This window comes from Parasteatoda tepidariorum, chromosome 7 (genome assembly GCF_982258835.1).
Source record: "Parasteatoda tepidariorum strain Cologne lab strain chromosome 7, Ptep-v5.0, whole genome shotgun sequence".
NCBI classification, from domain to species: domain Eukaryota; kingdom Metazoa; phylum Arthropoda; class Arachnida; order Araneae; family Theridiidae; genus Parasteatoda; species Parasteatoda tepidariorum.
The window spans coordinates 103,187,985-103,215,824 of record NC_141761.1 but is presented as its reverse complement, the minus strand read 5'-3'; the positions used below and the strand labels follow the sequence as shown (position 1 = coordinate 103,215,824).

At 28.9% G+C, this 27,840-nt stretch overlaps 1 protein-coding gene across 3 annotated transcripts; it reads left to right on the top strand.

Moving 5' to 3' along the window:
• The first annotated feature begins 415 nt into the window (after window positions 1-415).
• On the top strand, window positions 416-27,757 carry LOC107455852 (mitochondrial amidoxime-reducing component 1). Of its 3 annotated transcripts, XM_071183033.2 has the most exons (9): window positions 553-567; window positions 1,647-1,750; window positions 3,618-3,843; window positions 6,627-6,806; window positions 8,704-8,875; window positions 12,326-12,469; window positions 16,595-16,659; window positions 18,480-18,551; window positions 20,235-27,757. In XM_071183033.2, the coding sequence occupies exons 3-9, from the start codon at window positions 3,632-3,634 to the stop codon at window positions 20,386-20,388; spliced, it is 999 nt and encodes a 332-aa protein (XP_071039134.1). In that variant the 5' UTR covers window positions 553-567; window positions 1,647-1,750; window positions 3,618-3,631; the 3' UTR covers window positions 20,389-27,757. The 3 variants fall into 3 exon arrangements, with proteins under 3 accessions (XP_071039133.1, XP_071039134.1, XP_042906862.1); XM_071183032.2 differs by lacking the exon at window positions 1,647-1,750 and having other exon boundaries at window positions 416-567; XM_043050928.3 differs by lacking the exon at window positions 553-567 and having other exon boundaries at window positions 1,652-2,060.
• The last annotated feature ends 83 nt before the right edge of the window (window positions 27,758-27,840 follow it).

Sequence of the window (27,840 nt, the reverse complement as noted above, 5' to 3'; positions counted from 1 at the left end):
TTAGCGATGTTGTGAACTTGTCTTTTAATCCTCGCCTCGCACTAGCCTTTTGTCCCACAGTGAACTGATCGTTAAGACGTGGCTCCCAGCAGATCACCGAAGTCAAGCATTACTGGTTGCGGTCAGTGAGCGGGTGGGTTACCACTTGGATCAGTCTGCATAGGGACCGAGGGTGTGCGGTATTGGTCTTTGCTAAACTGTTCTACTGTAAAGTGTTCGACTTCGCGTGCAGGTCGTTGGGCTACCAAAGCGGGGTGTCATCCCCTTTGCAGAGGATCAAAATTGTGATGGCATGTCTTCGGATCATCCTCAGGGATGTTTCCCAGACCGTCGCCGATAGCCCATTGCGCAGCTCTAGTGTGACGTAAATGAAGAACAACAACAACGCACTAGCCTTTTAGAAATCTTTCAGCCTCTAGCCTCAACCAAACCTTATTAATCGAAATAAAAAGCTATAAGCTAAAACAAATAGCTCGCACACTGTTCTGCAATTATCAACTATGCCTCCATGTCATAAACAAATTCACTAAAATCAAAAGTAAATTTAGTGCTGTCTCTAAAAATTATGTATGTTATTTTGTTTCTATTATAACTGTTATTATGGTTAAATTTAGCTTCTGTTGTTATATTGTGCTTAAAATTAGCTTCTCAAGAAATTAATATTTTTCTTTCTTATAAGTTTCATCTCATAATTTTTCTAAGAGTTTAATTAAAAAGTTATTCTTTAAAGAAAGTATTTTTGGTTAGAGTGTAAATTTTGGTGCTTGTCTTGTATTGGACACTGTATTTTAAGCTTTAACTGTAAAATCTTCATTTAGTTCTATCATTGTTAAGTTTTAGATATCTACCATTTCGCTCTGACGTAAAAAAAAGTAAAAACTAAGAGCAATAGTTTACAATAGGAGCCCCATTCATTTTTGGTGATTTTTGGACGCTTAGATTGGCACCAAAACTTAATAGATATTTGGTCTTTTTGCATATCTTTTTAAAACTACTGAAACGCATTAAAATATTTTATATTAACAATCATTATTTATTGGGGAGATTTTCGTATCGTAATCTGTGGCAGAATAATCGCCAAGTCTTGTCAATTTCCGGGCAGTGGCCCGTGATAAACTAAAAAGAAAAAAAAAACATCTCTGTAAGGGACACACTCAAAAAGCATAACTTGCAGCACCTCCCCCGGAGTTTTTGTTTTAAAAAGAATTATCAAGTTTAAAATCTATTTAGCACCTTTTGATTGTTGACCTTACAGATCACGTTGCGGAAATATATCCCAAACATTTAGGTAATATGGATGATTAAACATCTACATAAAACAATTTAGGCAATTGTAATTTATTTTCATATCATAAACGCAAAGCTTTTCGAAACAACATAAACAGCTCTCATCTGTGAATATTATTGAAGTTTCTTTTTGGCATAATTTGATGAGTGTTTCGTGAACAAATCATTTATACATTACATTCAGTCCTGGAGCGGATCAGCTTCCGCCTGATCTCGGTACTACCGGCATCTTCACATAAATTCTTCAAAATAAGAATTGAAGATTTCTGCAGAGGACTAGTGAACATTTTGTTTTCGAAATTCCCTATTTATTTGGAGCTAGATACCCTCAGTTTTATTTGTATTTTCACAAGTTTCAGGATCTTCAAAATTCAAGAAATGATGGAAATATTAGTACAGAAATCTTCATTTTTTGGATAATAGATTTCCCGCAATCAGACATAATTGTTCTAAGCTATAACAGGTAGTAGCATCAAGTAAAGTTTCCTTCATACGATCCTCTATAACCTAGAAAAACAAAATGAAACATTGCTAATTCTTTTAATACCACCAAATACTCGTCTACCAAGACTATATTTTCTTTAACTGAATTTGCTTTCCTCAATTTCTTTAACCCTATCAAGACCTGACCTCCAATCATTTCACTCTTTTTCACACAGACATCAATACACATTTTTATAGACAAATTACGTCAAGAAACAAAAATATTTCTTGACCTTACATTCATCTCATTCCTAAGAAGATTTGTACCAGTTTAATTTACCCTCAAACAAGTATGTAATTATTAAAATCTCAATTCTATTTATTTCACTCTCCTCAAAAACTAAGTACCGATCCTCAAAGATTGTTTATAACGATGAGCAATTTTGCCTTTTTTACGAAAAGCCCATTGGTAACAATTTGCTTGTTCCTTTCGTTTAGCTTAACTCATATCTTTCATACAAGTAAGACGAAAATAGTATGTACTCGCCAATAATGAATAATTTTTTCCTTCATTTGCCTGCAGTTTTTCAAATTCTGATTTATTTAATATGTTATTACGACACATGCATTTCCAACTTGAGCTGAACTTTGTGTGATAATATTTATTAAATTGCAGTGCAATTTATGGCACTGCAGCATAAAATTGAAAAGGTATTGCAGACAATATCTTTTCAATTTTCGCGGAATTTTTGAAAGATATAATATTCACAATTCAGAAATAATTATGTGCACTAAGTGGCAAGTAGAGAAAAGTTCTTGTGACTATTTTTTTCGTTTGTCCTTCGTATCATGGAATTTCCTCTATATGGTAATCAATATAGAGTTTTATAAAAATTATAACACTTTAAACAAAATAGTGATTTTTCAACAAGTTTTGTTAAAATTAGTTGGCAGAGAAAGGGTTGATGCTAGTTACAAGAGTCAATAAATTGCTTGCAGAAAGTTTTTTTTTAATTGTGATTTTGTGTTTGCAGGAGGTTTTTCATTTTATTTAAGTATGCTTATGGCCAACATGTTTTTATAGCTTTTTAGATTTAAAATCAAAATGCATGAAACCTGTTGTAATCTGTTTAGAAATATCTATCAAAGTTTTCCAGGGTGCGTAGTACTTTTGTAAAGTGCTTAAAGGTGCTTATTTTCGAACTTGGTTCTCAAAAGCCCTTAAAGATACTTTTTTTATTGGGTGTTTTTAAAAAATACTTAATTTTCCCTTTTCAAAAATGTGATTTTTTTCTTACATCGATTTTCACCACGTATTATGCAAAAGTGTGCTTTTTACCTAGCTCTATTCAACATTTTCATAATTCATTCAACCACCATCTATTTCGGTGTACCATCGGTCCATAGTGTATGAAAGGGCCAATGATTTTACATGGTGGATGAAATACTTGCGAGTCCGCATGTGCGTCCACTGAGCTGAGTTCAATGAGATTATTGCACTCTCATGTGCAACTCTATTGCATTTTGCAAGATATTCTTAATTTCAGGCTTCATTTTCCACCTTCGAATATCGAACCGAAAAATCTCGATCAATTATTATGGCTAATATAATCAAGAAAAGTGTTTTTTGTCAGAAACTGGTTATTTTATCATGATCATGTAAAGTCTTTGAAAATTATTTTGCATTTTGTTGATGTATATAGTGCTTAGAAATATTTCTTCAGTGCTTAAAAGGTGCTTATTTTTTATTGAAAGGTTTGGCTGTGCACCCTGTTTTCGCTTTGCAATTGTGTTCAAATCATGTATACTGAAACTAATAATAATATTTTTTGAATTATTAATAATTTAGAATTATTTATTATTAAAACCCTGTATTGAAATAATGTTTAATTTTTATTTTATTTTAGAAGCTTCTTTCAAAATGCCTCAGTTATGGAATGGTTGGATAATTTTGCCTGTTTTAGCTGTTGCTGTTATAGGAACTTTGGTGTGGAAGAAGAAAAGACGAGTGTATGAGAAAGTGGGATATGTCAGTAAAATGTTCTTTTTCCCCGTCAAGTCTATCAAAGGCTATGAAGTGACAGAAGGAAAATGTACAAAATTTGGTCTAGAAGTTAACGGTCTTTTAGAACGGTATATATATTTTTTTATAGGATCAGGTGTGGTTAGTGTGTATTTGTTTAGAGTATTTGTTACTAGTGTGTATTTGCTTAGATAACAAATGTTAGTTTAAGCTGTTGATGAACTTTCTTCTAATATTATTAAAAACTATCTGAAATTATTAACTTTAGTTCAGACTGGTAGAGGGACATCTAAAGAATAGATCTACATAGAAATTAAAGTATAAATTTCAAAATTTTATTTATTATGAATTGTTTTCTGTGGTGGTGTAAAGTGTGTATATGAATAAGCTTAGCTAAGTGTTCTAAGATAGGGATTTTTTTTTTTTTTACTTCTGTGTTAGCTTTAGTTAGTATCTAATATTCTATATTTAAAAAATAACTTTTAAATAATTTACATGTTAGTACCACATAATAATACCCACACAGTAATTTTAATTCTGAAAGCAAAATTTCTTTTAAATTTTATATTTTAAAGAGAAGAATGATCTCGGAAATAGTAGTATAATCGACACATTATACAACTAAGAAAATTGCCAAAATGGCATAATGGTACAACTTAGTGAGCATATTTAGAGATAGAGATGACACAAGTTTTTGTCTAAATATGGCAGTTTTTTCGTGGAAACCAAAACAATTTCCTTAAACTAACTAAATTAAATAAAAATACGTTTTTGCTATAAATAGTAAAAACACTTTAAATGTTCATTTTTTTAAAATTTTTTATTTATTATTTTTTTTTTAATGGGGGGCACTTGGAACTATTGTCCATCGGCCACAGAAAGTGCCAGAACTGCTAACTCTCTTTTCGTTACGCAGTGGGCACCTGTGGCGAAGCCACGGCGGTGGAGCAGCGTCGCCCACGTCTACCACGCTACCACAACCCTTAAATTTTCATTATAGATATTAACATTTACTCTTTCATTTATATTTCAAATAAACCAAAACCTATTACACTTTTCTTGCATTTTTTATGAAATTGTGTAGAGTTTTGCAAGTTTTCTGCATTCAAAGTAATACCTATTTTTGATGGACATGAACATTAACGCTTTAATAATATGAAAAAAAACAATATTTATAAGAAAAATTCTAATACAATATTTACAGGAAAAAATTCTAAAACAATATTTACCAGAAAAAATTCTAAAACAATATTTACATAGGTTTTTTAATGAAATATGTACTCATTTTAAAACTATATCCACTTTACCCCACAGTGTGATAAAGTGGGTTTATCAAAACATTGTCTTTAGAATGCATTAATGTAAGAAAACAATCAAACAAAATTTATAAGTTATACTTCATATTTAATCTATATGAATCCAATGTGTTTAAAATACATCAAAATTTTCAGTAAAATAAATTTAATGGTATGGTTTTAGAAGCTTCTTTTAAAAAAGCTTGAATTTATATCCACTTTCCCCAAAAGTAGTCATTATTTATAGAAATCAAAAATATCATTAAACACATATATATTAGAAAAGAAAATCTTTTAGTTCTATATTTCTTCAAGTCATTTTTTCCTTTCATAATTAGCTTTTATTTGTTCAAAGTAAATACAGGTTAGACCTACCATTAGGCCATCTTAGGCAGCCGCCTTGTGGCGTCAGAAAAAATGGCAGAAAATTGAGCTTTGACTTATTTAAAAATGTAATTTGTTTTAAACCTGTTCCATATGCTTTTTAAGGTTTTTTTCCTTCCAAATTTACTGTTTCCTGTGAAAAAAAAAATTTGAACATCGAATCATAACAATAGCAAATAAAAATATTTTGATTTAATTTCCAGAATTTAGTGCAATTGTTCATTTGGTGAGATAAATTAATTTTTGTTTAAAAATCACTTGTATGTTATAGTTTCCTGGTAAATTAAATTAACTATGCAATTAATTTACTAACAAATCGCAGACCATTAGCCTTTCATGTGTCCATACTCGTTATTTGTATGTGTTTATCATGTATAAACACACACACATATATATGAGTTTTCACTCTTATACTCTTTGTATATATAGGGTGAGAGATTTTTTTTTCTATATGCACGTCGGAAAGGTGAGCCAGCTTTCAGTAAATTATACGGAATACGTTTCAGATTGAAAAAATAAAAATGAACAGTTTAATATTTTAAAAATCCAAACTTGACCTTGTACCCCCATAATTCTAGTTGCCCAGATGGTATATGATATCACCATTAAATAATTTAAACCCAATTTACATTTTGCAATTATGATGTCATCTGTGAACCTAAATGTATAAAGTAGGGATACTCTTTTCAGGAGGATCCAAATCTGCAATAAAAACAGGAATTCCAATTAAAGATTTAAAAGTTGGCATTTTGCCATTTCCTAAAGGAAGGTTGAATTTGATATCATTAAATTATTCTTTTTTAAATTATTAAAATCATGCTTTTTATGTACCAATTAATTCTCTAGTTCCATATTCTGATTGAAACCTTGCATTTTTTGTTTCATAAGATATTTAGATGGTTATCACTGGTTCATTCCTAAAAAAATAATTAAAATGATTAAAGGATTAATCTTTTCACTTTTGGGCAATTTTGTATAAAAATTCTACCTCAATGCACAACTGTCTTATTAAATGAGTAGTAAGAAACTTAGTTTTTTTAGCAGTATTAAGTAACAGATAAAATGCATGTTTAGCTGTCTAAAATAATGTCAGTTTAGGAGCATGTTTAATATTTCTACTTATTTGCATGTCCTACCATCAGTCAAGTTCTGTTGTGAAGAAAAGAAATCTCTTTTAACATATATTTCAATATATTTATAATGTTTCATTTTAGCTCATTTATGCTGATCGATGAAAATAATGTTCTTTTATCACAACGTCAAGCCCCAAAGCTTGCTCTTCTTGCTCCACAGATTATTGACTCAAAGCTTATAATATCTGGTCCTGATGTTGATCCTCTTACTGTTGATATAGAATCTTCACCTAAACCTGGGGACAAAATTATTGAATGCCAGTAAGTTACTATGATACATAAAGATTTGCAAGCATTAAGGTACTTAATAACTTATTAGAGTTCCAGATAGGACTATCAAGGGTCTGGTTTAGTTCTGTTCTTTCTAATTGTATTTTTGTTGTATCTTTGAAGTTTCATTAATGTTTCCTTAATTCTATATTCTATTACCCTTTTATTTTTTAAATTTTTTTTATTCTATGTTTTGATCTAAATATAATTGCACTACTTTTATACAGTTTGATCAGAGTTACTGTCTGCCCATCATGAGATAAGCCCATTACTGTAAATAAACATATTTAGTGTAAACTTATATGTATTGAAGTTGTTATGGAAACAAAATGTTCCAAATTTTGTGTGTGTTACACATGGCTTTATTTAGAATCCATATAATTATGGCAGTCCAAAAATGAGCAGGAAGAACAATTAACAGTTTCTACATTTTTGTAGGTTTGATGACTGTGGAATGCATTTCGAATGGACAATTACAGTCGATTTTTTTTAAAAAATCTTGATGCATTCAGAATCTTTCTGAACTCCCTGAAAGCATTTTATTCCTATTCTAAGAGTGCTATTTATTTAGTTATTTTAAAGCAAAAAATGCTTTTTTTTTGTTTTTGTCTGTAAAGGGGAATTACATGGAAAGGGGAATTTATTCACGAATTGAAATCACACGTGCTGCGAAAGCCATTACGTTCTTGCTTTTGTTTGATGGTTATAAAATAAAACTATAAAAATTACAAATAGTTAATTATAAATTGCAAATTCTTGCTCTTTATTTTGTCTAGTAATTTACACTTTGTTATAAAAAGTTAGTTTTTGTAAAAAAAAAATTCATTTAATGCACATAAGTATAAAAATTTTATTATTTTTAAACCAATAAATCTTCATTCGTTTTTAATAAAGAAAAATTGAAACAAAGCCTGCATTTATTTAATCTGTTTTTATTTTTGAGAAAATTAAAATAAAGTTTGTGTTATTTATTTAAAAAATTCGGCTATGAACTAAAAGGACTAAATTTTTTTAATTAAATAAAAAGTTAAGCAATGCTTTGACGCTTTCGTAATAATTTAACAATAGTGCTATTAAAAGTTAAATTTTTTTTCTTCTCTAAACTCTTTCGGTACGTGTTCATTTAATGATTTGTTAGGCAGTCTTTATTATTTCTAAATCAATAAATCTTAGGTCAATTTTATTTCCAAAAAAAGAAAATAATAATGAATAAATAAAACAAAACTGACATTTTTACATTTATTAAGTATAAAATTTGACCATTAGTCAATCTAACTTTATTATTTTAATTATATAAATAAAAGAAGATGTAACGGTGATTTAAAGCACGTCTTTTTCAACCAATAATTTAAAAAAAATTTTACTTAAGTAAACATTCATTTGGTTTGTTTTTTATTTTTAATACATGCAAGTAAAATATTTTCTTACAGTTTTATTATTATTTTTAAACTAATAAAACTTAGTCATTTTCAATTTTTTAAACAAAATGAAAATAAAGAATTTGTTTGTTTTTACTTTAAGACATCGGTCTTATGTAAACATCTCCATATTTATTATTTTAATTGAAAAAATTAAGCAATGCTATTTATATTATTAGAAACATTTTTATTGAAATAACATTTTCTTTTCTTATAAATTTTTTCCTTTTATTTATTTTTGATTGATTTAACGATTTCTGATTGATAATTTTCGAACATATGGTATATCCCGATATCTAATAGACGATATATCACATTAAGACTGGGCGATGTAAGAAATTTTATCGTGTTAAGAATTCTAATAATCTTTAGATTTGTTAATAATGTCTTCTTACACCAGCTTTTCACTTTAAAATTATTTTATTCAATTTTAAATATGTTTATTTGAAATAAAATAAAACATTTTTTAGATTGCATTCAGATGTTGTTCATGTGATTGATTGTGGAGACAAAGTTGCAAAGTGGTTTCAACAATATCTAAAAAGGCCTAATATACGCTTAGTTCGTTTCTTTCCAGAAAATCCAAAACGAAATTATGTCCAGAATCACCCTTTTTACTTGAATCTGAGGCGCAAGAATCCAGTGAGTAGATTTTTTTATTAAGATCTTTAAATTATGCATAATGGTTCGTATTTAAGCAATTTAAAAATTCATTATCATAATTTGTAGTCCAATATCTTGATTCATGTAATTTTCAAAATAGGATTTTGCAATTCTTGTAAGAAGTAAGTTTTTTTAAAATTAATTGCTATAAAGGTGTGATATTTTTCATTAGTAGGATATTTAATTATAATTGTTAGTTAAAAAATGATTAATGAAAATTAATTATGACGCATGTACAGTGTATAAATTGTTATCTATTGTTATCTTGATAATGATATTTTACGTAAAATTTTCAGCATTTTTAATGATGTTGATACACAATGAAAATATAAATAATGAAATATTGTCGATTATCTGACATCATCCTATGTGTGTTTGATAATCAGGGTTCTTTTTTTCTTTTAGCAATATATAACTTGTATGAAAGTAAAATTTACCTAAATGTCTAGTGTTTTTGCTTTGAAATAAAAGAACTTTTATTTGTGGAAATTAACTTTTAAGTTGATTGAATTGAAATGCCACAAGCCACTGATTTGTAAATAGCTGCAGTTTATGAATCTAATTGTGTAAGCAAAGCATTTTAATCTCTTAAGTCAGGAGAGTAGGATTTGCTTTGTATTCCTTTGTATCTCAATAAAGTACACAACAAGCTGATATTAATTTTTTCCACCAGTTGTTCATTTATGGAATAATTTCATATGGAACTTTCTTCTCGGCACTATAATTCATATTGAATCATTGCCTTCCTGGCAATTTAATTACAATGCCGCCTACATTTTCTTATTTCTTAATTTAGAGCTTTACTTACTTTCCCACTTTAAGCCAGTTTTCCCCACTGTTTTCCTTGCCCTATGGATGTGATATTATTTTCTTGCCTATTTCCATGTAAATAATTATAATTTTTTTATGCATGTACTATTTTATGAAGTAGCTATTGAACCATCAACTGAATGAAATTTGAATGTTATATTGTTATTGTTCACAAATAGGAAACAAGTCATCCCATTATGGGAAATTATTCCAATTGTTTATTATTTCATTCAACCTGGTTAAAACTAGTATTATGTGAAAATAATATGGCTAGTAAAAGAAATTTCATAACAAGCTACTAATTTTACATATTTTTTTCTTACCAAAATTTTTTTAGTTAATTATATTACATATAGGAGATTAACAGAAATTAATATCAATATAATAAAATTAATGCAAGTGCAAAAATGCAAGTTTATATCAACATAATATAATAAAAAATATTATCAGCAAGCTGATATTAATTTTTTGTTTTTACAAGTTGTTAATTTATGGAATAATTTAATATCCAACTTACTTCTTGGCACTATAATTTATGTTAGACCATGGCTTTCCTGATAATTCAATTCCAAAGCTGCCTGTATTGTGCCTGCATTTTCCAATTTCTTATTTTAGAGCTTTTCACTTTACTTACTTTCACACTTTAAGTCAGTTTTTCCCACTGTTTTCCTTGCCCTATGGATGTGATAATATTTCGTTCTAAAACTTTTCTTGCCTGCTTCCATACAGCATAATTATAATTTTTAATATGAAGTAACTATTGAACTCTTAATGGAACAAAGTTTGAATGTAAACTTGTCATCCCATTTTGGGAAACAATATATTCCAATTGTTAATTATTATTTCACTTAACCTGGTTAAAACTGGAATTATGTGAAAATAAAGCTAGTAAAAAAATCCCATATCAAGCCATTAATTTTACATCTTTTTTTCTTACCAACACTTTTTGAGTTAATTATATTATATATAGGAGGTCAACAGAAGTTAATATCAATGTAAATAATAAAAATTATTATCAGCAAGCTGATATTAATTGTTTTGTTTTTACAAGTTGTTTATTTATGGAATAATTTAATATCCAACTTACTTCTTGTCACTACAATTTATTATTCATAATTATTATTTCATTCAACCTGGTTGAAACTGGTATTATGTGAAAAAAAAGCTACCGTCATTCGGGGCTACTTTGTGCAGGATTTCGCAGTTTTTGAACTTTGACATGTAAAAAAACTATGTTAATTCAAACTTTAGTAAAATTTATCGATATTATATTCATAACTGAACTCAGACGAGTGAATTTGATCAATATTGGCATTATTTGTATGTAATATTTACGAATAAATAAGTCAAAACATACCTTGCACAAAGTAGCCCCCAAATGGGACTACTTTGTGCAGCGATAGGAATTCAGTTTAATAATCATGTTTTTAGTAAGATATTGATATAAAATTGTTAAAAAAGTTAATTGTTGACATTTTTAAAGACAAAAACATCAAGATATGTAAAGATATTAGTTTGAAAATAAATTTCAGCGTTAAAAAAACATTTTTTTGAAGAATTTTTTCTTAAAAATAATACTTATTTCAAAACATTTGAATTTAAACAAAAGGAAACCATATACTTTTTTTTAACAACATTGAAATGAATGATATTTCAAAAATAATAATTATTACATATTCATTAACATTTATAATATTGATAAATTTGAACATAACATGCTTGAATGAACATGACAGAACTTGCTCTTCAGTTTCTGTCAAAATCACCTGATGTCCTATAAAATATATTTTTATGAGTTAAATCGTTTGATTAATTCATTAGAAAAATCTTTGTAGAAGAAAAATAATAGTTTACAAGGAAGTTTCACGTGTTTCTTGTGAATTTTATTAGAGACAGTATTTCTGTGGATTTTGTACTTCCGAGAAGCTTCAGCAATCGACATACCACCAACAACTGCTTGCAAACATTGTTGAAGCTTTTCTAAAGTGTAATCATGGTAGTTTCTCGTTCCAGGTATTTTTTTATAACGTCTGACCATTTTTCTGGCGAAAAAAAAACGAATGAAACTTTGCCCAAAGTAGCCCCAAAGTGAATTTTTTTCATTTTCGGTTTATTTGTTATTAATTTTCAAATTTTTTTAACGCTAACATGATATAATTGTTTATTGATATGTAAATAAAAAATTTTGCACTTACGACAATTGTTTTATCAACGTCTTTGCATTTCACAGCTAAAGTTTCCACGCACACTTTTCGACATCCGACGTCCTCGGAAAGTTGTTGACATTGGATGAACGAAACACAGTCTGAGATTGTCTTAAAATTCGAAAAAATGTTTGTAGTAATAGAAGAGATTTTCATCTTCAAATTCCACACATTTTTAACGTGAAATAAACATAATACTGAATAGCAGCACTTGAAAAATGCCAAATTCGAATTTGCACAAAGTAGCCCCCGCTGCACAAAGTAGCCCCGAATGACGGTAGTAAAAACTAAAGAAAATCCTATATCAAGCCACTAATTTTACATCTTTTTTTACCAGCCATTTTTTAGTTACAGCAGTGGATAAATTTCTTCATTAATTTAGATTATTATTTTTAAAGTTGTAAGATATTTTCAGATTTCCCTTCAAGATCTATCTGCGTTTCATGTTATGTCACAAGCTTCTATTGATGATTTAAATTTAAGAATTGGAGAAAAGAAAATATCAGTATGGAATTTTCGCCCAAGTGTTTTGGTAGATGGCTGTGCTCCCTATGCTGAGGTATATATAGTATCCCTTATAGTTTGAAAAATCAATTTACTTCATGGGTCTAATTCGGTTTCTTAAAACTACAAAAGAGACATGATAATTCATTTTAATCTGAAATGATACTCTTACAATATTGTCAATTAAAATCATCTATGAAATTTGAATATTGACATAATTCAATGAAATGCTAAGTTGCAGAGAATTATTTTTATTTTATTATTTTTAAAAGCAATTGTGTTTTAATATGGTATAAGGGGTTTATATTCATTTCCCCCAAAAACTATTAGATAGCTATCTGTTGCAGTATGAAGATTACAAGTTTTGACAAATCATTAACATGAAAAAATGGTTCTTTCTGAGACTTATTACACAGTGAAGATGGGTCGTATTGGGGGAAATTTATTTATGCTCGCTTTGAATTTTTTTCTTCTTAGAATCAGTTTTTAGGAACATAAACCGCTCTTCCTCCTTGATCCTAAATTAATATATTGAAAATCAATAGTTTAAAAATCTAATTCATGTGATTTTGTATGATTTTATAGCACCCAAAAAGCAATTATGTGTCTTTTGTGTTAGATTTTGCTTTTGAATATATTTTATGCTTGAACTGTCAACTGCTGATATAATGAGGAGGAATTATTTTGTCTGTTTGCATCTGTTATTTTTTTTTTTACGATAGAAAAGTCGATATCTGGTTCTTATGGGTGTCTTAGCAATATACACATGAACTAACGCATACCTAAAATTAGATATGGTTTTTTATGAACACATTGTGATGCTGTTCATTGCACATTTTCTTTCTCTACTTTTTTTATTTTACCCGTTATTCTATTAAACACTTTCAATTCCTTTTTTTTTTTAAAGTTAACAACCATTTTGAACTGTTAAGTTTATCTCCTTGCAAGTTATAAGCTAATCTTCCCATCTTGATATCTTTCGATTTTTTGCTTTGAATCCTTCTAGAATATTTGTGAAAATAAACAAAAAGAAATGTCGGTTATAAGAATTTCTAGTACTCTAGAAAGTTCTTAAGTTTTTTCTATAAATAAGAAGGGGTACGATTGTGTAGAGATAATATATTTATTATGAATACATGTGATTATAATTTAATCAAATTATGAAAAATAATTCCAAAACTGCACACACAAGCTTTTGTGCTATCTTCCATACTCTTTCTAGTTTTATAATAAAAAAGATAAAAATGATATTCTTTGGAATCAATTTTAGTTAACTTTTTTTTTGGGGGGGGGGGTTGTAATGCCAGCACATGATTACACTTAAAATAAGATAGTCATTCTCTCTTTTTTTTAATGTGTTTTCTTAATTAATTAGCATATTCTTCAGTTATAGCATTCACCGGTGTCAAATAACTGAATAAGTATTAAAATTTAAATAAGTGGTTAATTAACCCTTTGACAGTTAGGGAAATGGTCAGTTTTCGTTTACTTAATTTGCGCAGTATTACGAGTAAACAGTAGTCAAAAGAGGCAGCTGTTTCCCCCCTCCGTTTTTCTGAAAATGTCACCCTTCTCTGACGATGCTGTAGATAGCTCGCTTCACGCGTTTTAAAAATTTCTTAAAGTATTTGTAGTACATAAATAACAGTTTTTACATACTTTGAAATAATTAATAAATGAGAATTATTAAATTGTAAATCATAAATGATTATAATCAATTTTATAAATAATAATAGTTAATTATAAATATAAGACAGATATTAAATTAAAAGAACTAAATAAATACAACTAATGTAAAATTTTATGAAGCATTTACAGGGTTCCCACGGTCCTTATATGTCCTTAAAAACTGCTTAATTTTTATTTTGGAAAATAAGGGCCCTTAAGAGTACTTAATTTTGGTACAAGGTTTTTAAAAGTCCTTAATTTTTTAGCATCACTATAGTTGATAGGAACAATTTTTCAATTCAATTTTTTAAAACAAAATGTCCTTTTATCACTTAGAATTAGACCATGCATTACATTTAGACAAAGAATTAGACCATGCATTTCAGGTAAAACATTTTAGAGATATAAAAATTAATGTGTGTAGGGGGGAACTATAGGTAAGGGGAAGAAAGTATGTCCAGTTATTAATATATTGGTTCTTTCATTAATATATTCTACCTTTTTGCCCATAATGATACTCTATGAGGAGAGTGAAGCGTTCTAAATGAAAAGAATAGTGTGAACAACGGTAATACTTCACATGGAAAAGATAGTGCTTTTGGGGGGGGGGGGGCAGTTTTAAGGTACCTAAGTGAAAGACTCACACTAACCTTCAAAATTGACCGAATTCAAGAAATTCAGTTCTACTGGTAACGCATCTGCTTGTAAGGATTAAGTAAAACTTTAAGAAAAGAAGTATGATTAAAAATTTTGAACAAGAATCCATAACTAAAACTCTTTCCTAAAATCTAAAATTTAATAATAAAGACATAAATTTACAGAAAGCATAATATTTTTTTAAAATTCATGATTGTACTAATAAGTAAACAGATCTGTAAGAAACAGGGTTTGAAAAATCCAAGCCCACCTAGATTTTTCATCAAAAACATGGAGTTCATTGGGGTTTTGATGAAAATCGCAAGTTTTTTTTAAAAAAATACTTTAAATTTTTTTCCTCCTAAATAAAAAAAAGCATGGTTTGCTTCTAACAAGAAAGTTAAGTATTTGGTAACTAATTTTAGATTGTTACGCTATTTTTATTCCTTAAAGATAAGCAAATGGTTACATAAAATATAAATCTACTCAACTGAATGATCCTTAGATTTTAATAATAATTTTATTCAGTTAACATTGAAACTTAATATACTGTTTTTAATTTTTGTTCAATTTTAGGTTGCTTTAAAATTACTTCCTGTTTTTCGCCATAATATTTAGTAACATTAAAGTTAATTCTTAATAACTGGTTTGGCTGGAATTAATTTTGTTAAAGTTCATCATAAAAGTAAATCTGACGCATTTGCTGGCCTAGTAGCGAAATATAAAAACTTGTTGTTATAATTATTTCAATGTTCTTGCCAAATTTTGTTATTTACTTTTTTTTTAATATGCATGAAAGAAATTTCAAATCTTAATTTCAACACTTAATTTTACAATTAAATTTCAATGAAATCATTAAAAATGGAATACAGGTTAGTTTCATATGTTAACTTTTACAATCTGAAAGGCGTTAACTTTTAACAGTCTGAAAATGTTTTATAAAAAATCTGACCCAAATTTGCAAAAATTACCTAGTACTTCTTTGGCAAGCCCTATAAATTAATACAATTATATCAGTTCTTAAATTATAATAAAATAGTTTTTTTATTATTTTTTTATTTATTGATATTTTTAGAAAGGTAAATAATTTGCACTCACTGGTGACATATGTATATTCGATGATAAACAATCATACTATCTTTAAAGTCCTTAATTTTTTTAAAATCAGTGCTTTATTTTTTCAAAATATGGTCCTTAAAAGTGCTTAATTTTTGCTTTGTTAAAAGAGTAGGAACCCTGATTTAAATACAGTAATTACCTAAAAATCTTTCTGTACACGCTATAAAAAAATTACAGTTATTACCTTAAAATCTTTAACAATCATCATCATAATTATCTAACTTTTTTTGAGCCATTTTACTTTACAAACATTCTAAAAAACGCGCCAAAATATGCAGAAAAAGAACAAGGTAAAGAAAAAATTCCCCCTTCCTTATGAAAAGAAATTCATGGAACTCGTACTGCCATCTGTAGACAGTAAAACTAACTACATTTCGCGAGTAGGATTCATTTGTAACATAATCAATGCAGAATAATAATGACGAACGAGCTCAGCTCGTCAGCGACCATTGGGGGAAATTTTCACTACGCAAGTAGTGCTCGTTTCTAACCATTTTGGTTGAAATCTTGCTCCCGAGCGGAACTTGTTTGCGCGCTTTATGAAGCACTTGATTGCAAGCTGAACTCGTTTAATGACCGTCAAAGGGTTAAAAGGAAAATGGGTGAGATTTAGGTTGAAGTAATGTTAAATTTATCATCCTCACTCTAGCTTTGTGATATTTAAATGGTTAAAAAATGTGATATGCCACAGCTTCAGACTGAATTCTTCAAATTTTATATTATTTTTTTTTTATTTTTACCTATTTATTATTTTTAGGATTCTTGGGAACACATGAGAACAGGAAAGGAAGCAGAGATGGTAAATGTGTTGCCTATTACACGGTAAATATATATCAAATAAATATCCTCTGTGGCATTCTTTTCGTACTATTTGTTTGAAAAGTATGCTTTTTGTTTAAAAATACAAAGTAGGTCAAAAAAATGAATGCCGCAATTTCATAGGGACACTACATAAAATATAATGAACGTGTTCTTATAAAATATATGCACATGCTTGATGTATGAGCAAGTTTTTAATGCTCTAGTTTTCTTATACATCATACTTCAAGCTGGCGATTAAGCTTTTTCAAATCAGTTATGATCGTTTGCCTGGTGGCACTCTATCTTGTTATTCTTGTTTCAGGGTTGCTACGCTAATGGGGAATTCGAAAAAATGGGGAATTCGAAAATTGTCCAAAAATCAGGGTTAAAAAATCTAGGTGAGTTAAAATCTGGAGAAATAAGGGAGTTTTATTTAGTGATCGTCAAGTGTGCAATCAGGGTTTCCACTCCACAGGGAGAAAAATCACCTTTTAAACAATTCATAAAATCACCTTAAAACCACAATTTAAAAATCACCTTTAATAACAAGGATATTGAGTGACAATTCAATCTTAATGTCATAATTGGTGATAGTTTTTGGAGCCGTTATTATTTTTTTAGAGTTTTTCGAATGTTAGCTTTTTTTATGCGATGTTATTACGACATTCGAATTAAAGTTATCAGTCTGTGACACGTTTCAATCGAGAAAAGTCCATAATAATTATTTTTCCACAAGGTATGGTCTTATTTTGAATTTGAGTTTTAAGACTTTTGATTCATGACAATACTGCGGTAAGATCACATCGTTTCTGGTCGTTTTTTCCGAGAATTCTCTGTAGAACAATTTTGTGATATTATTTTTCTAAAGTGAAATTTAATGAAGGGAGCGTTTTTATAAATTATAATTTTTGAAAGGCTATTTTTATAAATTAAAATATTGTGAATGGGACATATATATTAAGAGAGGTTTCAAATTTGCCACAATTACTAACTGGATTAATCCCAGATATCTATTTTGATTTTTTTTTTAAATAAATGGACGCATATAATATGTTTCTTTAATTCTCTTTTTTATTTTGCTGCATTTTATTACATTTAAGGATAACTGAAGATAGTTGCATGATATAGCTTTTTTTCCCTGTATGTTTTTTCTGTCTTGTAATTGTGTTTATATATCTAATTAATTTTTATTTTATAATTCTGTTCTAGTGAGTTTTATTTTAACATTCTGTTCTTGTCAATTTACTTTTTAATGTATTCTCTGTCAGCATGATTTAATGGTGATAAAGCTTACTTTTTGGATCAACGATCATTTTAATTTTAATTGGGTTTATTTCCTATTAATTGTAACATTAGTTTCATATTTTAATTTTAAAAAAATTCAGAATACTTTTCTTTTGTGAAGACATAAATGTCTAGATTATTACACTACTAAAATGTACTTTACTTAAAAAAATACTTACTACTAAATATTTACTATTATAATACTTACTACTATAATACTTATTTTACTACTAAAATGTGCCAAATGTGAAGATTATAGTCTTTATAGTGACTCTGTTGCAACATTTGAAACTAAGTGCTCAAGCTACCACTTAGCTCATCTTATTCTTATGGTTTTGTAGAAACTATCCTCATTTAATTATTTTTCAGCATCATAGTTTGAAAATTGTAATACTACTGTTATTATGCTAATATTTGATAATTATATTTAAAATATCTGTTAAATTGCAAAGAGAGATTGTAATATAATTTGTTTTGTATCTTGCAATTAAGTTATACTTTCTATTTGCCAATTTTGTTTTCCTTTGAGTTAGTATGTATTTTTATTTTAATTTCAGCTGCCTCTTGACAACAGTTGATCCTGAAACTGGGATACTAACTAGTAAAGAACCATTAGTAACTCTGAGAAAGTAAGAAATTTTTCATATAACTTGCATACAAGTTTAGTAATTATAATAAATTAGTATAAATAGTAATTATAATATAAATTAGTTTATTATAAAGAACTAATGAATGAGCAGTTTTTGGGTGTAGAAATATTCAAATTGATTAACTAAGTTTATAATTGTAAGAAATGTAAAGCTTAGTTTAGTGTAATTTGTTAGAAACAAAATGGAAGCTTATCATTACTTAAATTATGATTGAGTTGACCTTAAGTTTTTTAAAAATATCTGTAATTAGTTAAAACATAAAAAAGGTTGATAACTGTTTGGTACATTATTAGTATTAATATTAGTAATTGTATCAAAACATCTGAAAGTCAACACCAGTGTATAAATACATCTTTTTAAAAATGTTAATTGTGTTTATCAATTGCGCATTTTAAAATGTAACTTTTTTTGTTTCAAAAAAGTATTTGCTGATTTATAATTTTTTTTAAGCAGTATAATCATGCATACATGAATCAAACATTAAAAAAAATATTTCAAAATGTGAAAAATAATAATATTAAGACATTTAAGATAACAAAGTGTTATTCATTTGTTAAAAGTAAAACTATTTCCTAAGCTAAGTTGAATTTCAAACAAAACCTTTACAAGTATTAGCACTAAATTTATGTTTTTAATTAATATGTCATTCCATAATTATTTTGCAGTAAAAATGACCTGTTAAGGTCTTTTATTAGTAGTTTTTAAATATTTGATAAGAGTGATACCTACATTTATATTCTTATGCAAAATACTTGAAAGACTTTTGCTTTTTAAAATTACAAAGCAAAGCATATTCTTTATCACCATAATCACCACCTTTAATGTTTCAGAATCTTTCTAAAAATTGGAGTTGAAATTCTATACACATTAGTGGTTACAAATAAATATTTCAAGAGAAAAAATATACCCAAATCTAATGAATCATCATTAAGGAAAGAATCAAATCACCAAAGCATGTTTGGTTGTCAGGTGAAATGAGGAGAAAGTGATGATTAGAAACACCATTTCTATTTCCTTATTCTATCCAGCAAGTTTTGGTATTTTTAATCCTGTCTTCATTAGCTATGGCGCACCAGATTTTGTTAACATAGCTATTTTTTTCTTACCTTAAATCTAAATTTGTGATCTGTGTATGTAATTTTAACTTCATTTCTGAAAAAGAATTTAAAAATATATATTAATGGTGGTGAGTACAAAACACCCTGTATATTAAATGCTGTATAGTTTAAGAGTTTATCAATATCTTTAGCTTTACAATTCAATCCAGAAATATTTTCTGTTTGGTGCAAGCTTCTTAATCATTAAGAAGGTATTTTTATTTTGCAAAAAATAATCATGACTTTATATCTATGGTATTTTAATATCTTATGTTTTCCTCTATTAATACACATTTTTTTTTTAAATATGTTTAATTTTCTAGAAAAACAATTTCTGAGGAAAAGAAGTATCAAAAAATTTGATTTAGTTATATGCATAAATTTAAGTGGATGTATTTTCCTTGTTTTTTTTTTTTTTTATCTTTAAGATAGGTTTTTTTTTCGATTAATGTGACTTAAATTTTTTTTTTGATAATAATAAATTTGCTTTTTATTTCAATTACTTTTTCTCATACAAGGATAGCAAAATATGTATAACTTGAATGTATTAATATTTATTTTTCAGATACAGGATTCCCAAAGATCCAGAAATGGTAAAGAAAACTGGATCAATACCCTGTTTGGGTAGTGCCTGTTTCATCTTGAAAACCGGCACTATACGAGTAAATGATGAAATACATGCAACAGTCACTCAACCATTTACAACTATTCAAAAATAAGATCTTAAAATTTCTAATACAGCATTTTTTATGATAATAATTTTTGACTTTTGTATTATCTATGTCATAGAAATTGCTCAATATATTTTTATGCTTAGCTTTGTAGCATTTTATAATTACTTTTGATGCAAAAACATATTGCTTAATTTTAAATTTAACAAATAAAAAATATTTTAGTATTTGAAAAGAAAATATTTTGCATTTACAGACATTTTACTGTTATGATTTTTTGTATCTTAGTAAAGTGCCTTAGTATATGACGTAGGTGAAATTGATTATGTATTGATGACATAGGTGAAAATACTTATTGCATTTAAATTTCCGGAGGTTTTAATTTTTGGGATGAGATTTAAAAAAAAATTTTTTTTGCATTCTTCAATTACTAGAAAATAATTTTCAGTTACGCTTATGTCAAACACATTGTGTTTAAACCACGCTTTTAAAAAAAGACACCCACAATATTGAAAAAGTCAAGGGGTGTGTGACTTGTATCAGTGGAAAATTATATTTTAACGTTCATAATTTTGTATTGTATTGGGAGTGCAGATGAGTTTCCGCTGTTTTCTATCAAAAATTAGCAGTTTATTGTGTAAAAACGGTACATTAATTTTTATTCAAAGTATTCTTTGTGACTAGACACTACCTTTCCTCATCTTTCGGGGAGCATTAGGATACCACGTCGGAGGAAATAATCTTCTGAGGATATCCACGGATTGACCCATTTCTTGGTTTCTTCAAATTATGTAAATTTCTGCTCAGACAGATCATGAGCCATGGGTTATAATCTGAAGGGGCAAAGTCTGGTGAATACGGCAGGTGGGGTAGGACTTCCCACTGAAGTTTTCCCAAATAGCAAAATTGACATACAATGTTTCTTGACTTTAGTTCGTATGGAATCAAACTTCCTTGTTTTTGAATCATTCCCAACGATTTTAAACGATGTTTAATTTCTTGCTGAGTCACTTGTAATGTAGGAGCAAGCTCTTTTACGTTTGGGATGAATCTTCTTCCAATAATTTTTCCAATTCTTTGTCTTCCACTTCAAACTTGCCGTTTTCAAATTTCTGAAACCACTCAAGGCAACTTCTCTCACTTAAAGAAAACTCACCATATGCTTCTCCAAGCAATCAATGGGTCTCAGCTGCAGATTTCTTCAAATTAAAGAAGTAAATCAAAAGTTGGCTCAAAACTTTTCATTTTTGCACGAAAACAATTATATAATGCTATTATGGAAACACTAATATTTTAAGGTTATGTTGTTACGAGATGAACAAACTTACAATAGAACGTTTAACACTAGTCAATTTCTATATAACCATCTGGTAGTGCCATCTTGTGATGAACGGCGGGAACTTATTTGTACACCGAAAAACTTATTAGAATTTTTGTTTTTTTGATAATGATGTGCCATAATGATTTCCTTCATAGTCAGAATCTAAATATAATCTTAGTCCATCAAATAGTTTCGGATATCTATTATAGTTAGGGGAAAGACTTAACAAATTCTCTTAAATCTTAACTGAAAGTTATTTCTAGCAACTAAAGTATATAAATAAATATGTGGTTTTTAATTTAAAAGAAAAAGTAAGAATTAGTGATAAAAATGCATTTTCTTATATTTGTAATGGCAATACATTTGCTTACTATGTTTATAATGTCTCATAAATTAGAACTATTTGGAGTACAGGTCCTTTTAAAATTATATTTTATGTTGCTTCTTCTTCGGCACTACAGCCTGGGACTGGCCAAGGCTGCCTCAATAAGTTTTGGCCATTTTGCCCTGTTGGTCATCGTTGTTCTCCATCTTCCAGCACCAATTACATGGAAATCTTTTTTAACTCTGGTCATCAAACTAATTAGTGATAAGCCTCTCTTACGGGCTCAATCTGGTTTCGAAAAAACCTCTTTCTTGGTAGGTTTGTTGGCATCCTATCTGTAGAGATGTTTTAACCATTTGTAAATTTATTGTGGGTATAAGTATTCTTAAACCTAAAAATAGCAGCATACATAACTTTATTTCAGTATTTGTATTTTTAAATAATACTTATGTTTAAATATCTTTTTAAAAACATTTCATGGAATATATAGTATATTTTAGTATGTTTAGTTATGTGAAAACAGAACAAATATACATGTTCTAAATATCTTGTTGACCAAACTTTATTGAATTTTTAAATTTTATTAAGAAAAATAGGGGCATTTTTTAAATCAATATTATCTGTAGGCAAAACAATTTAATTATAAAAATATTTATACTATTAGTTAAATGCTGATAATTTGCTGTTTAAAAAAGATCTAATTTTTAAACCTTTCCTTCTTTAGCTTTTTTTTTCCTTTCTGTAATTCATTAGAGTAAATATTTCTCAATATTTCCACCAAAGTTTGTAATAATAAATAATCTTTTGTATCAGATATTAATCTTCTAAATTCTTTGCTTTATTTAACAATATTAAATGTATATACTCTGACAGTATTTAGGGTATATGAAATGGTAGTTGGATAATCATTTGGGTATCAAAAGATCGTTGTTCAATAAAATTTTTATAAAATGATAACAATTTGCATCAACAATCAAATCTGGCTTTTGGTTGACTCAACATTTGTAAAATATCAGGAAATAATAAAAGTGTAGAATTTCTCAACCTAAATAAAATAATAATTATTGAGAACTTCTCAACTTCAACTCCCTGACCCTGCTCATTATTATAAAGTTTGCTATTGTCAAATAAAAGTCTGTTGTATTTCCTAATAAAACAAAATATTTTGTTATGCTTGTTGTTATAATATATTTATTATGTGATAAATTTCTATGCTTTATATTATAATCATATTATATCATATAATCATATTATAATCATAGAAAATACCTATTCTATTATTAGTTTAAGTATTACTAATAATTTGAGCTGAAAAAAAAATCTAGTTTTAAACCTTGCCTTCTAAAGCTTTTTTCCCCCCCTGTAATTTATTAGTGTAAAGATTTCTCAATATTTCCACCAAATTTTGTTTTTAATAATAAATAATCTTTTATATCAGATATTAATCTTCTAATTGCTTTATTTAACAATATTAAATAAAGTTTATTTTCTGAAGAATTTATATGAAACGATTGTCTTCCATTCTGACAGTATTTAGAGTATATGAAATGATAGTTGAATAATCATTTGTATCAAAAGATTGTTGTTCAATAATATTTTTGTAAAATGATATGGATTTGCATCAACAATCAAATCTAGCACTGGTTGACTCAACATTTGTAAAATACCAGGAAATAATAAAAGTTTAGAATTTCTCAACCTAAATAAAAGAATAGTAGTTGAGAACTTCTCAACTTCAACTCCATGACCCTGCTCATTGTTATGAAATTTTCTATTGTCAAATAAAAGTTTGTTGTACTTACTATAATAATGAAACAAAATATTTTGTTATGCTTGTTGTTATATTACGTGATAAATTTCTATGCTTTTGTTATCCTGCAATTTATTTAAAAACTATTAGTTCTGTAAGTTAAAGCTTCTATTTACAGAACTTATAGTTTTTACTTATTTCAGTAGTTTTCTAAATAATGTATTTTTTATATTACTTTATAATTGTTTTGATATTGTTAGTTATTTTCACATAATTTTTTTATTGAAATAATATTTTTTATGAAAGTTATTTATGTTTTGTTTGTACAGGGTATTCAAATGGTGTGAAAACAGTCAAATATCTCAAGTATGCATGGGATCTAAAACTGAAATTACGCTTAAGAGATGCATTCAATGATTCCGAATTCTACAAGGGGGGTAGGGCAACTTAAAAATTTTTTGGAGGGAAATTTTTTTTGTCAGATTTGGATTTGAAAGAAAAAATTATCCTAATTTGACCTTCAGGTTTTTGCATTTCAGTTCACAAATGGCAAACAAATTGTACTATGTAAATGAAGTACAAATAGTTCAAAATTTTAAGAGGGAACTCTCATTTTGTTTTTCAAGGATTTGTATTCTCCAGAAAAAATTATCCTAATTTGACCTACAGGTTCTTTTGCCCTTTGGTTCATAAATGGCGATGAAGTTGCATAATGAAAATGTGATACAAAATGTTTAAAATTGACACTGAGATGCCGTTGCGTTTTTTTTTACTACATTTTTTAGAGTCATATATTTAAATAGAGGTTAAAGATATTGTCATTTGTTCGATGACCTATTGCCATCATTCAGTGAGCTTCATAATTCTCCGTTCATAGAAGGCCCTGTCTCTGTTTGTGAGAAATTTAACAATGTGCTGAATTACAGTATCATTTCAATTTAGCGTTATTCCACCCAAGGAGTTTTTAAAAAAGTTAAATAAGTGTAAGCCTGACGGCATAAGGTCAGGTGAGTATGCTTGGTAGGGCAATACATCCTAGTTTCAATGACTTTTGGTGAGTCGCCAAATATGTGTGTGATCTCGCGTTGTGATGGAACGCTTTACAATTGAGGAGCTCCGGATGTTTCTGGATGACAGGTTCGTTTAAACTGTTCAATTGCCTACAGTACGCATCCGAATTAATTATTCTAATACTACACCTAATACATAATATTCTAATACCACAACAATGAAAGCATGATCTGCTTTTGATGTAGCGAATCATCTCTTTTAAAAATTAGCTTGTCACCATTAGTTATCATTCCTTTAAAAAAAAAAGGATAGTTTTCTTCTGGTTTCATGAGCATATTACTGATGCTGATTCGTCCTATTAAATAAACTTCTTTGAGTTCACAAGGAACCCAAATATCGAGCTTTGTTTGCTTTTCTTTAGGTGGACACACAATAAATTTTGTGACTGAACTCTATCTCTTGTGTCGGGTAACATGGGTTTGACTGGATCAATGTCTTTACTTTGTCATCATCAATCTAACAAGGTCTTTCTGATTGAGGAGCATCTTTAAAATCAAAATGTGCAGAATTTCTTGAACCCGTTTTGACACTGATGTTCTTGAAGAGCATCGTCACCATAAACTTTGTGCAATTTTTCACAAGCGTGGCGTGCGTTTTATTTTTAACGGAAATAAAATTAAAGAATATAAAAAAATGAACACTTTAGTGTCGTATCTCCAAAAATCATAGAAATATCTCAATTTTTATCTTTACAATGAAGTTTAAACTATCAGATATCAATAATGTAACAACTACTATTGCAATTGCTTGAAGTATTTCTGAAACTTCACTGCCTCTATCTGTTACTAAGAAACACAATGACTTTTTACTCAACCCAATATTTCTCAAGATATCTCTATGTTAAACAATTTGTATGCCAGTTTCATTTTTGATTGCAGTGCCATCTGTGAACGAAAAAAAATCCTGTGTGTCACATTGAGGTACGATTTTTCTGTATTATCCAAATATACAAAAAGAAATGTTTTCTATTAAGCATTTGATGTTGTCTCCGTCCCAACTGTTAAGGAAAAAGAATAGAGGGGATATTTGGTATCATTTATGCATTATTTTGATATATTTGACATTTTGGAAATCCTGTAGATATAATCAGTTTTATACTGATGCATTTTCACTTAATTTGCTTTTTTTGTTTTGTTTGGATTGTACTCTTTGTAAATAAAATAGGCATCTCAATGTTATGCTATATCCCAATTCTCTACACTTTCCACCTCTCTATAACTGTGGTTTTGCAGAATCTTGTTTTTTCCCCTGGTAACAGTTGTAACTTTTTGCTGGAACCTACTATGAAGAAAAAGCAAGACTAACCGAAATTACGGTAATGGAGAGTAGAGAAATTGTGGTAACTTGTGGCGTCTATTCTATTTAGGAAGCTCATAATTTTTCTCGTATAAATTTTAGTTTTATTTTATAAATATAATGATATTTATCTCCTAATTGTTGTATGGACCAAAGAATAAGCTGTAAAAATCTATTACTGAGAAATGTTAACATACATTAGTGAAAACAATTGATGGGATAATGTTTTTTTTTTTGCTATAAAAACTAACAAAGAAAATCAAACTATACCTGGCCAAAATATGGGGAAACAAAAATGGGTCTAATCTGTACTCTAAATAAGGAAAATGGTCACTGACAGACACTCTGTTAGCCAGAGAAAAACTTGTCTAATAGAGTGTATGATCACCCCTAATAGTTACACAACTCGAGCATTGACATTTTGTGCTGTTTACCTAGCCTCTTGTCAATCCCAGTGGCAACCACAACCAATCTTGCACCAAGGTACCCTTGAGCTAATCGATGGTCATTGGAACTGGTCTTTGAGCTGCAATTCAACGAGCAAGGCGTCCCATTTGTGTTTGATGGGATTAAGGTCAGGGTACATCGCAGGCCACTTCAATCTTTGACTGTTCTCCGATTGTAGGTATTCGTCCACGAACTGAGCCCTGCTTGGACAGGTGTTATCGTCCATTAAGATGACATGTGCTCTGCGGAAAAGTCTCACATAGGGTGCAAGGATTCCGTCCTTGTACTGCTGACCTGTCTGGTATCTGATCGAACACGAAGGTTGATATGCCCATCTGCCACAATGCCTGCTCAGACCACCTTGACTATAGGGGTCTTTTTCGCCTATGTCAGCTGATATCAACTCCTAGATGTTAGGGACTAGGTTCTCTCCAGATGAGAACATGTCTCGAGTGGCTGTTCAGACTGAATTGCATCTCACCATCCTCTGTGCAAGACAGGTGCTCTCGACACCACCTTGTCTTTTTTGAGGGCTCACAGTCAAAGGAATGCTGACTACAGGGCACCTGCATTAAGTTTCTAGGCGGCTGGTATCCATGAAATGTATGTTCCTGTTGTATTTACACTGCAAGCAGGTTGCATTACATTGTAAACAGGTTGTAAGACGCCTGCGTCTGTGTCGTGGATCGAAACCTTTTGGACAGAAGTCTAGAGCTGGCGTTGCTCTTTTGCGGTCTTGACCAGGTTAATAGGCCACTGTTTCTGTCTCTGTGAACTGTTCCATTTCTCGAAGCCCTGTGGTCTCTGCAACAGATAGCTTATGACTAGCCAGTCTCAAGTCTTCCAACTATTCACCATCTTGTGGCATCATCTGGACAATGACCACTGGCCATAGTAACAATGGGTAAACAAAGAAATAAAAAAAAAGATTAGGCTAAGCCTTTTCAAACGTCCTTACACTACAAGATTCTGCTAGCAAATAAAGTATTATACACAGACACAATCACAGCGTCACTGCTCTTTGACCTCAAAGGGCAGAGGTGTCCTTGAAAAGTTTAGCTATTATCTGATGCCTTGTTTGCGTATAGCCATTACTTATTTTGTTTATTTTCTTCTTTTTTTAAAAAAAAACTTTTCCTCTCTTTTGTTTTCATCAGTGTATAATAGTTGTTAAATGAATAAATAAAAATGTTATTTGTTCAATAAATGAGTGTTCTTGTTAGCTTTTTATTGAGATGAACATTTCCTTTTCTTTCTCACCCACAAATTTTACAGTCTGAACTCTACAAA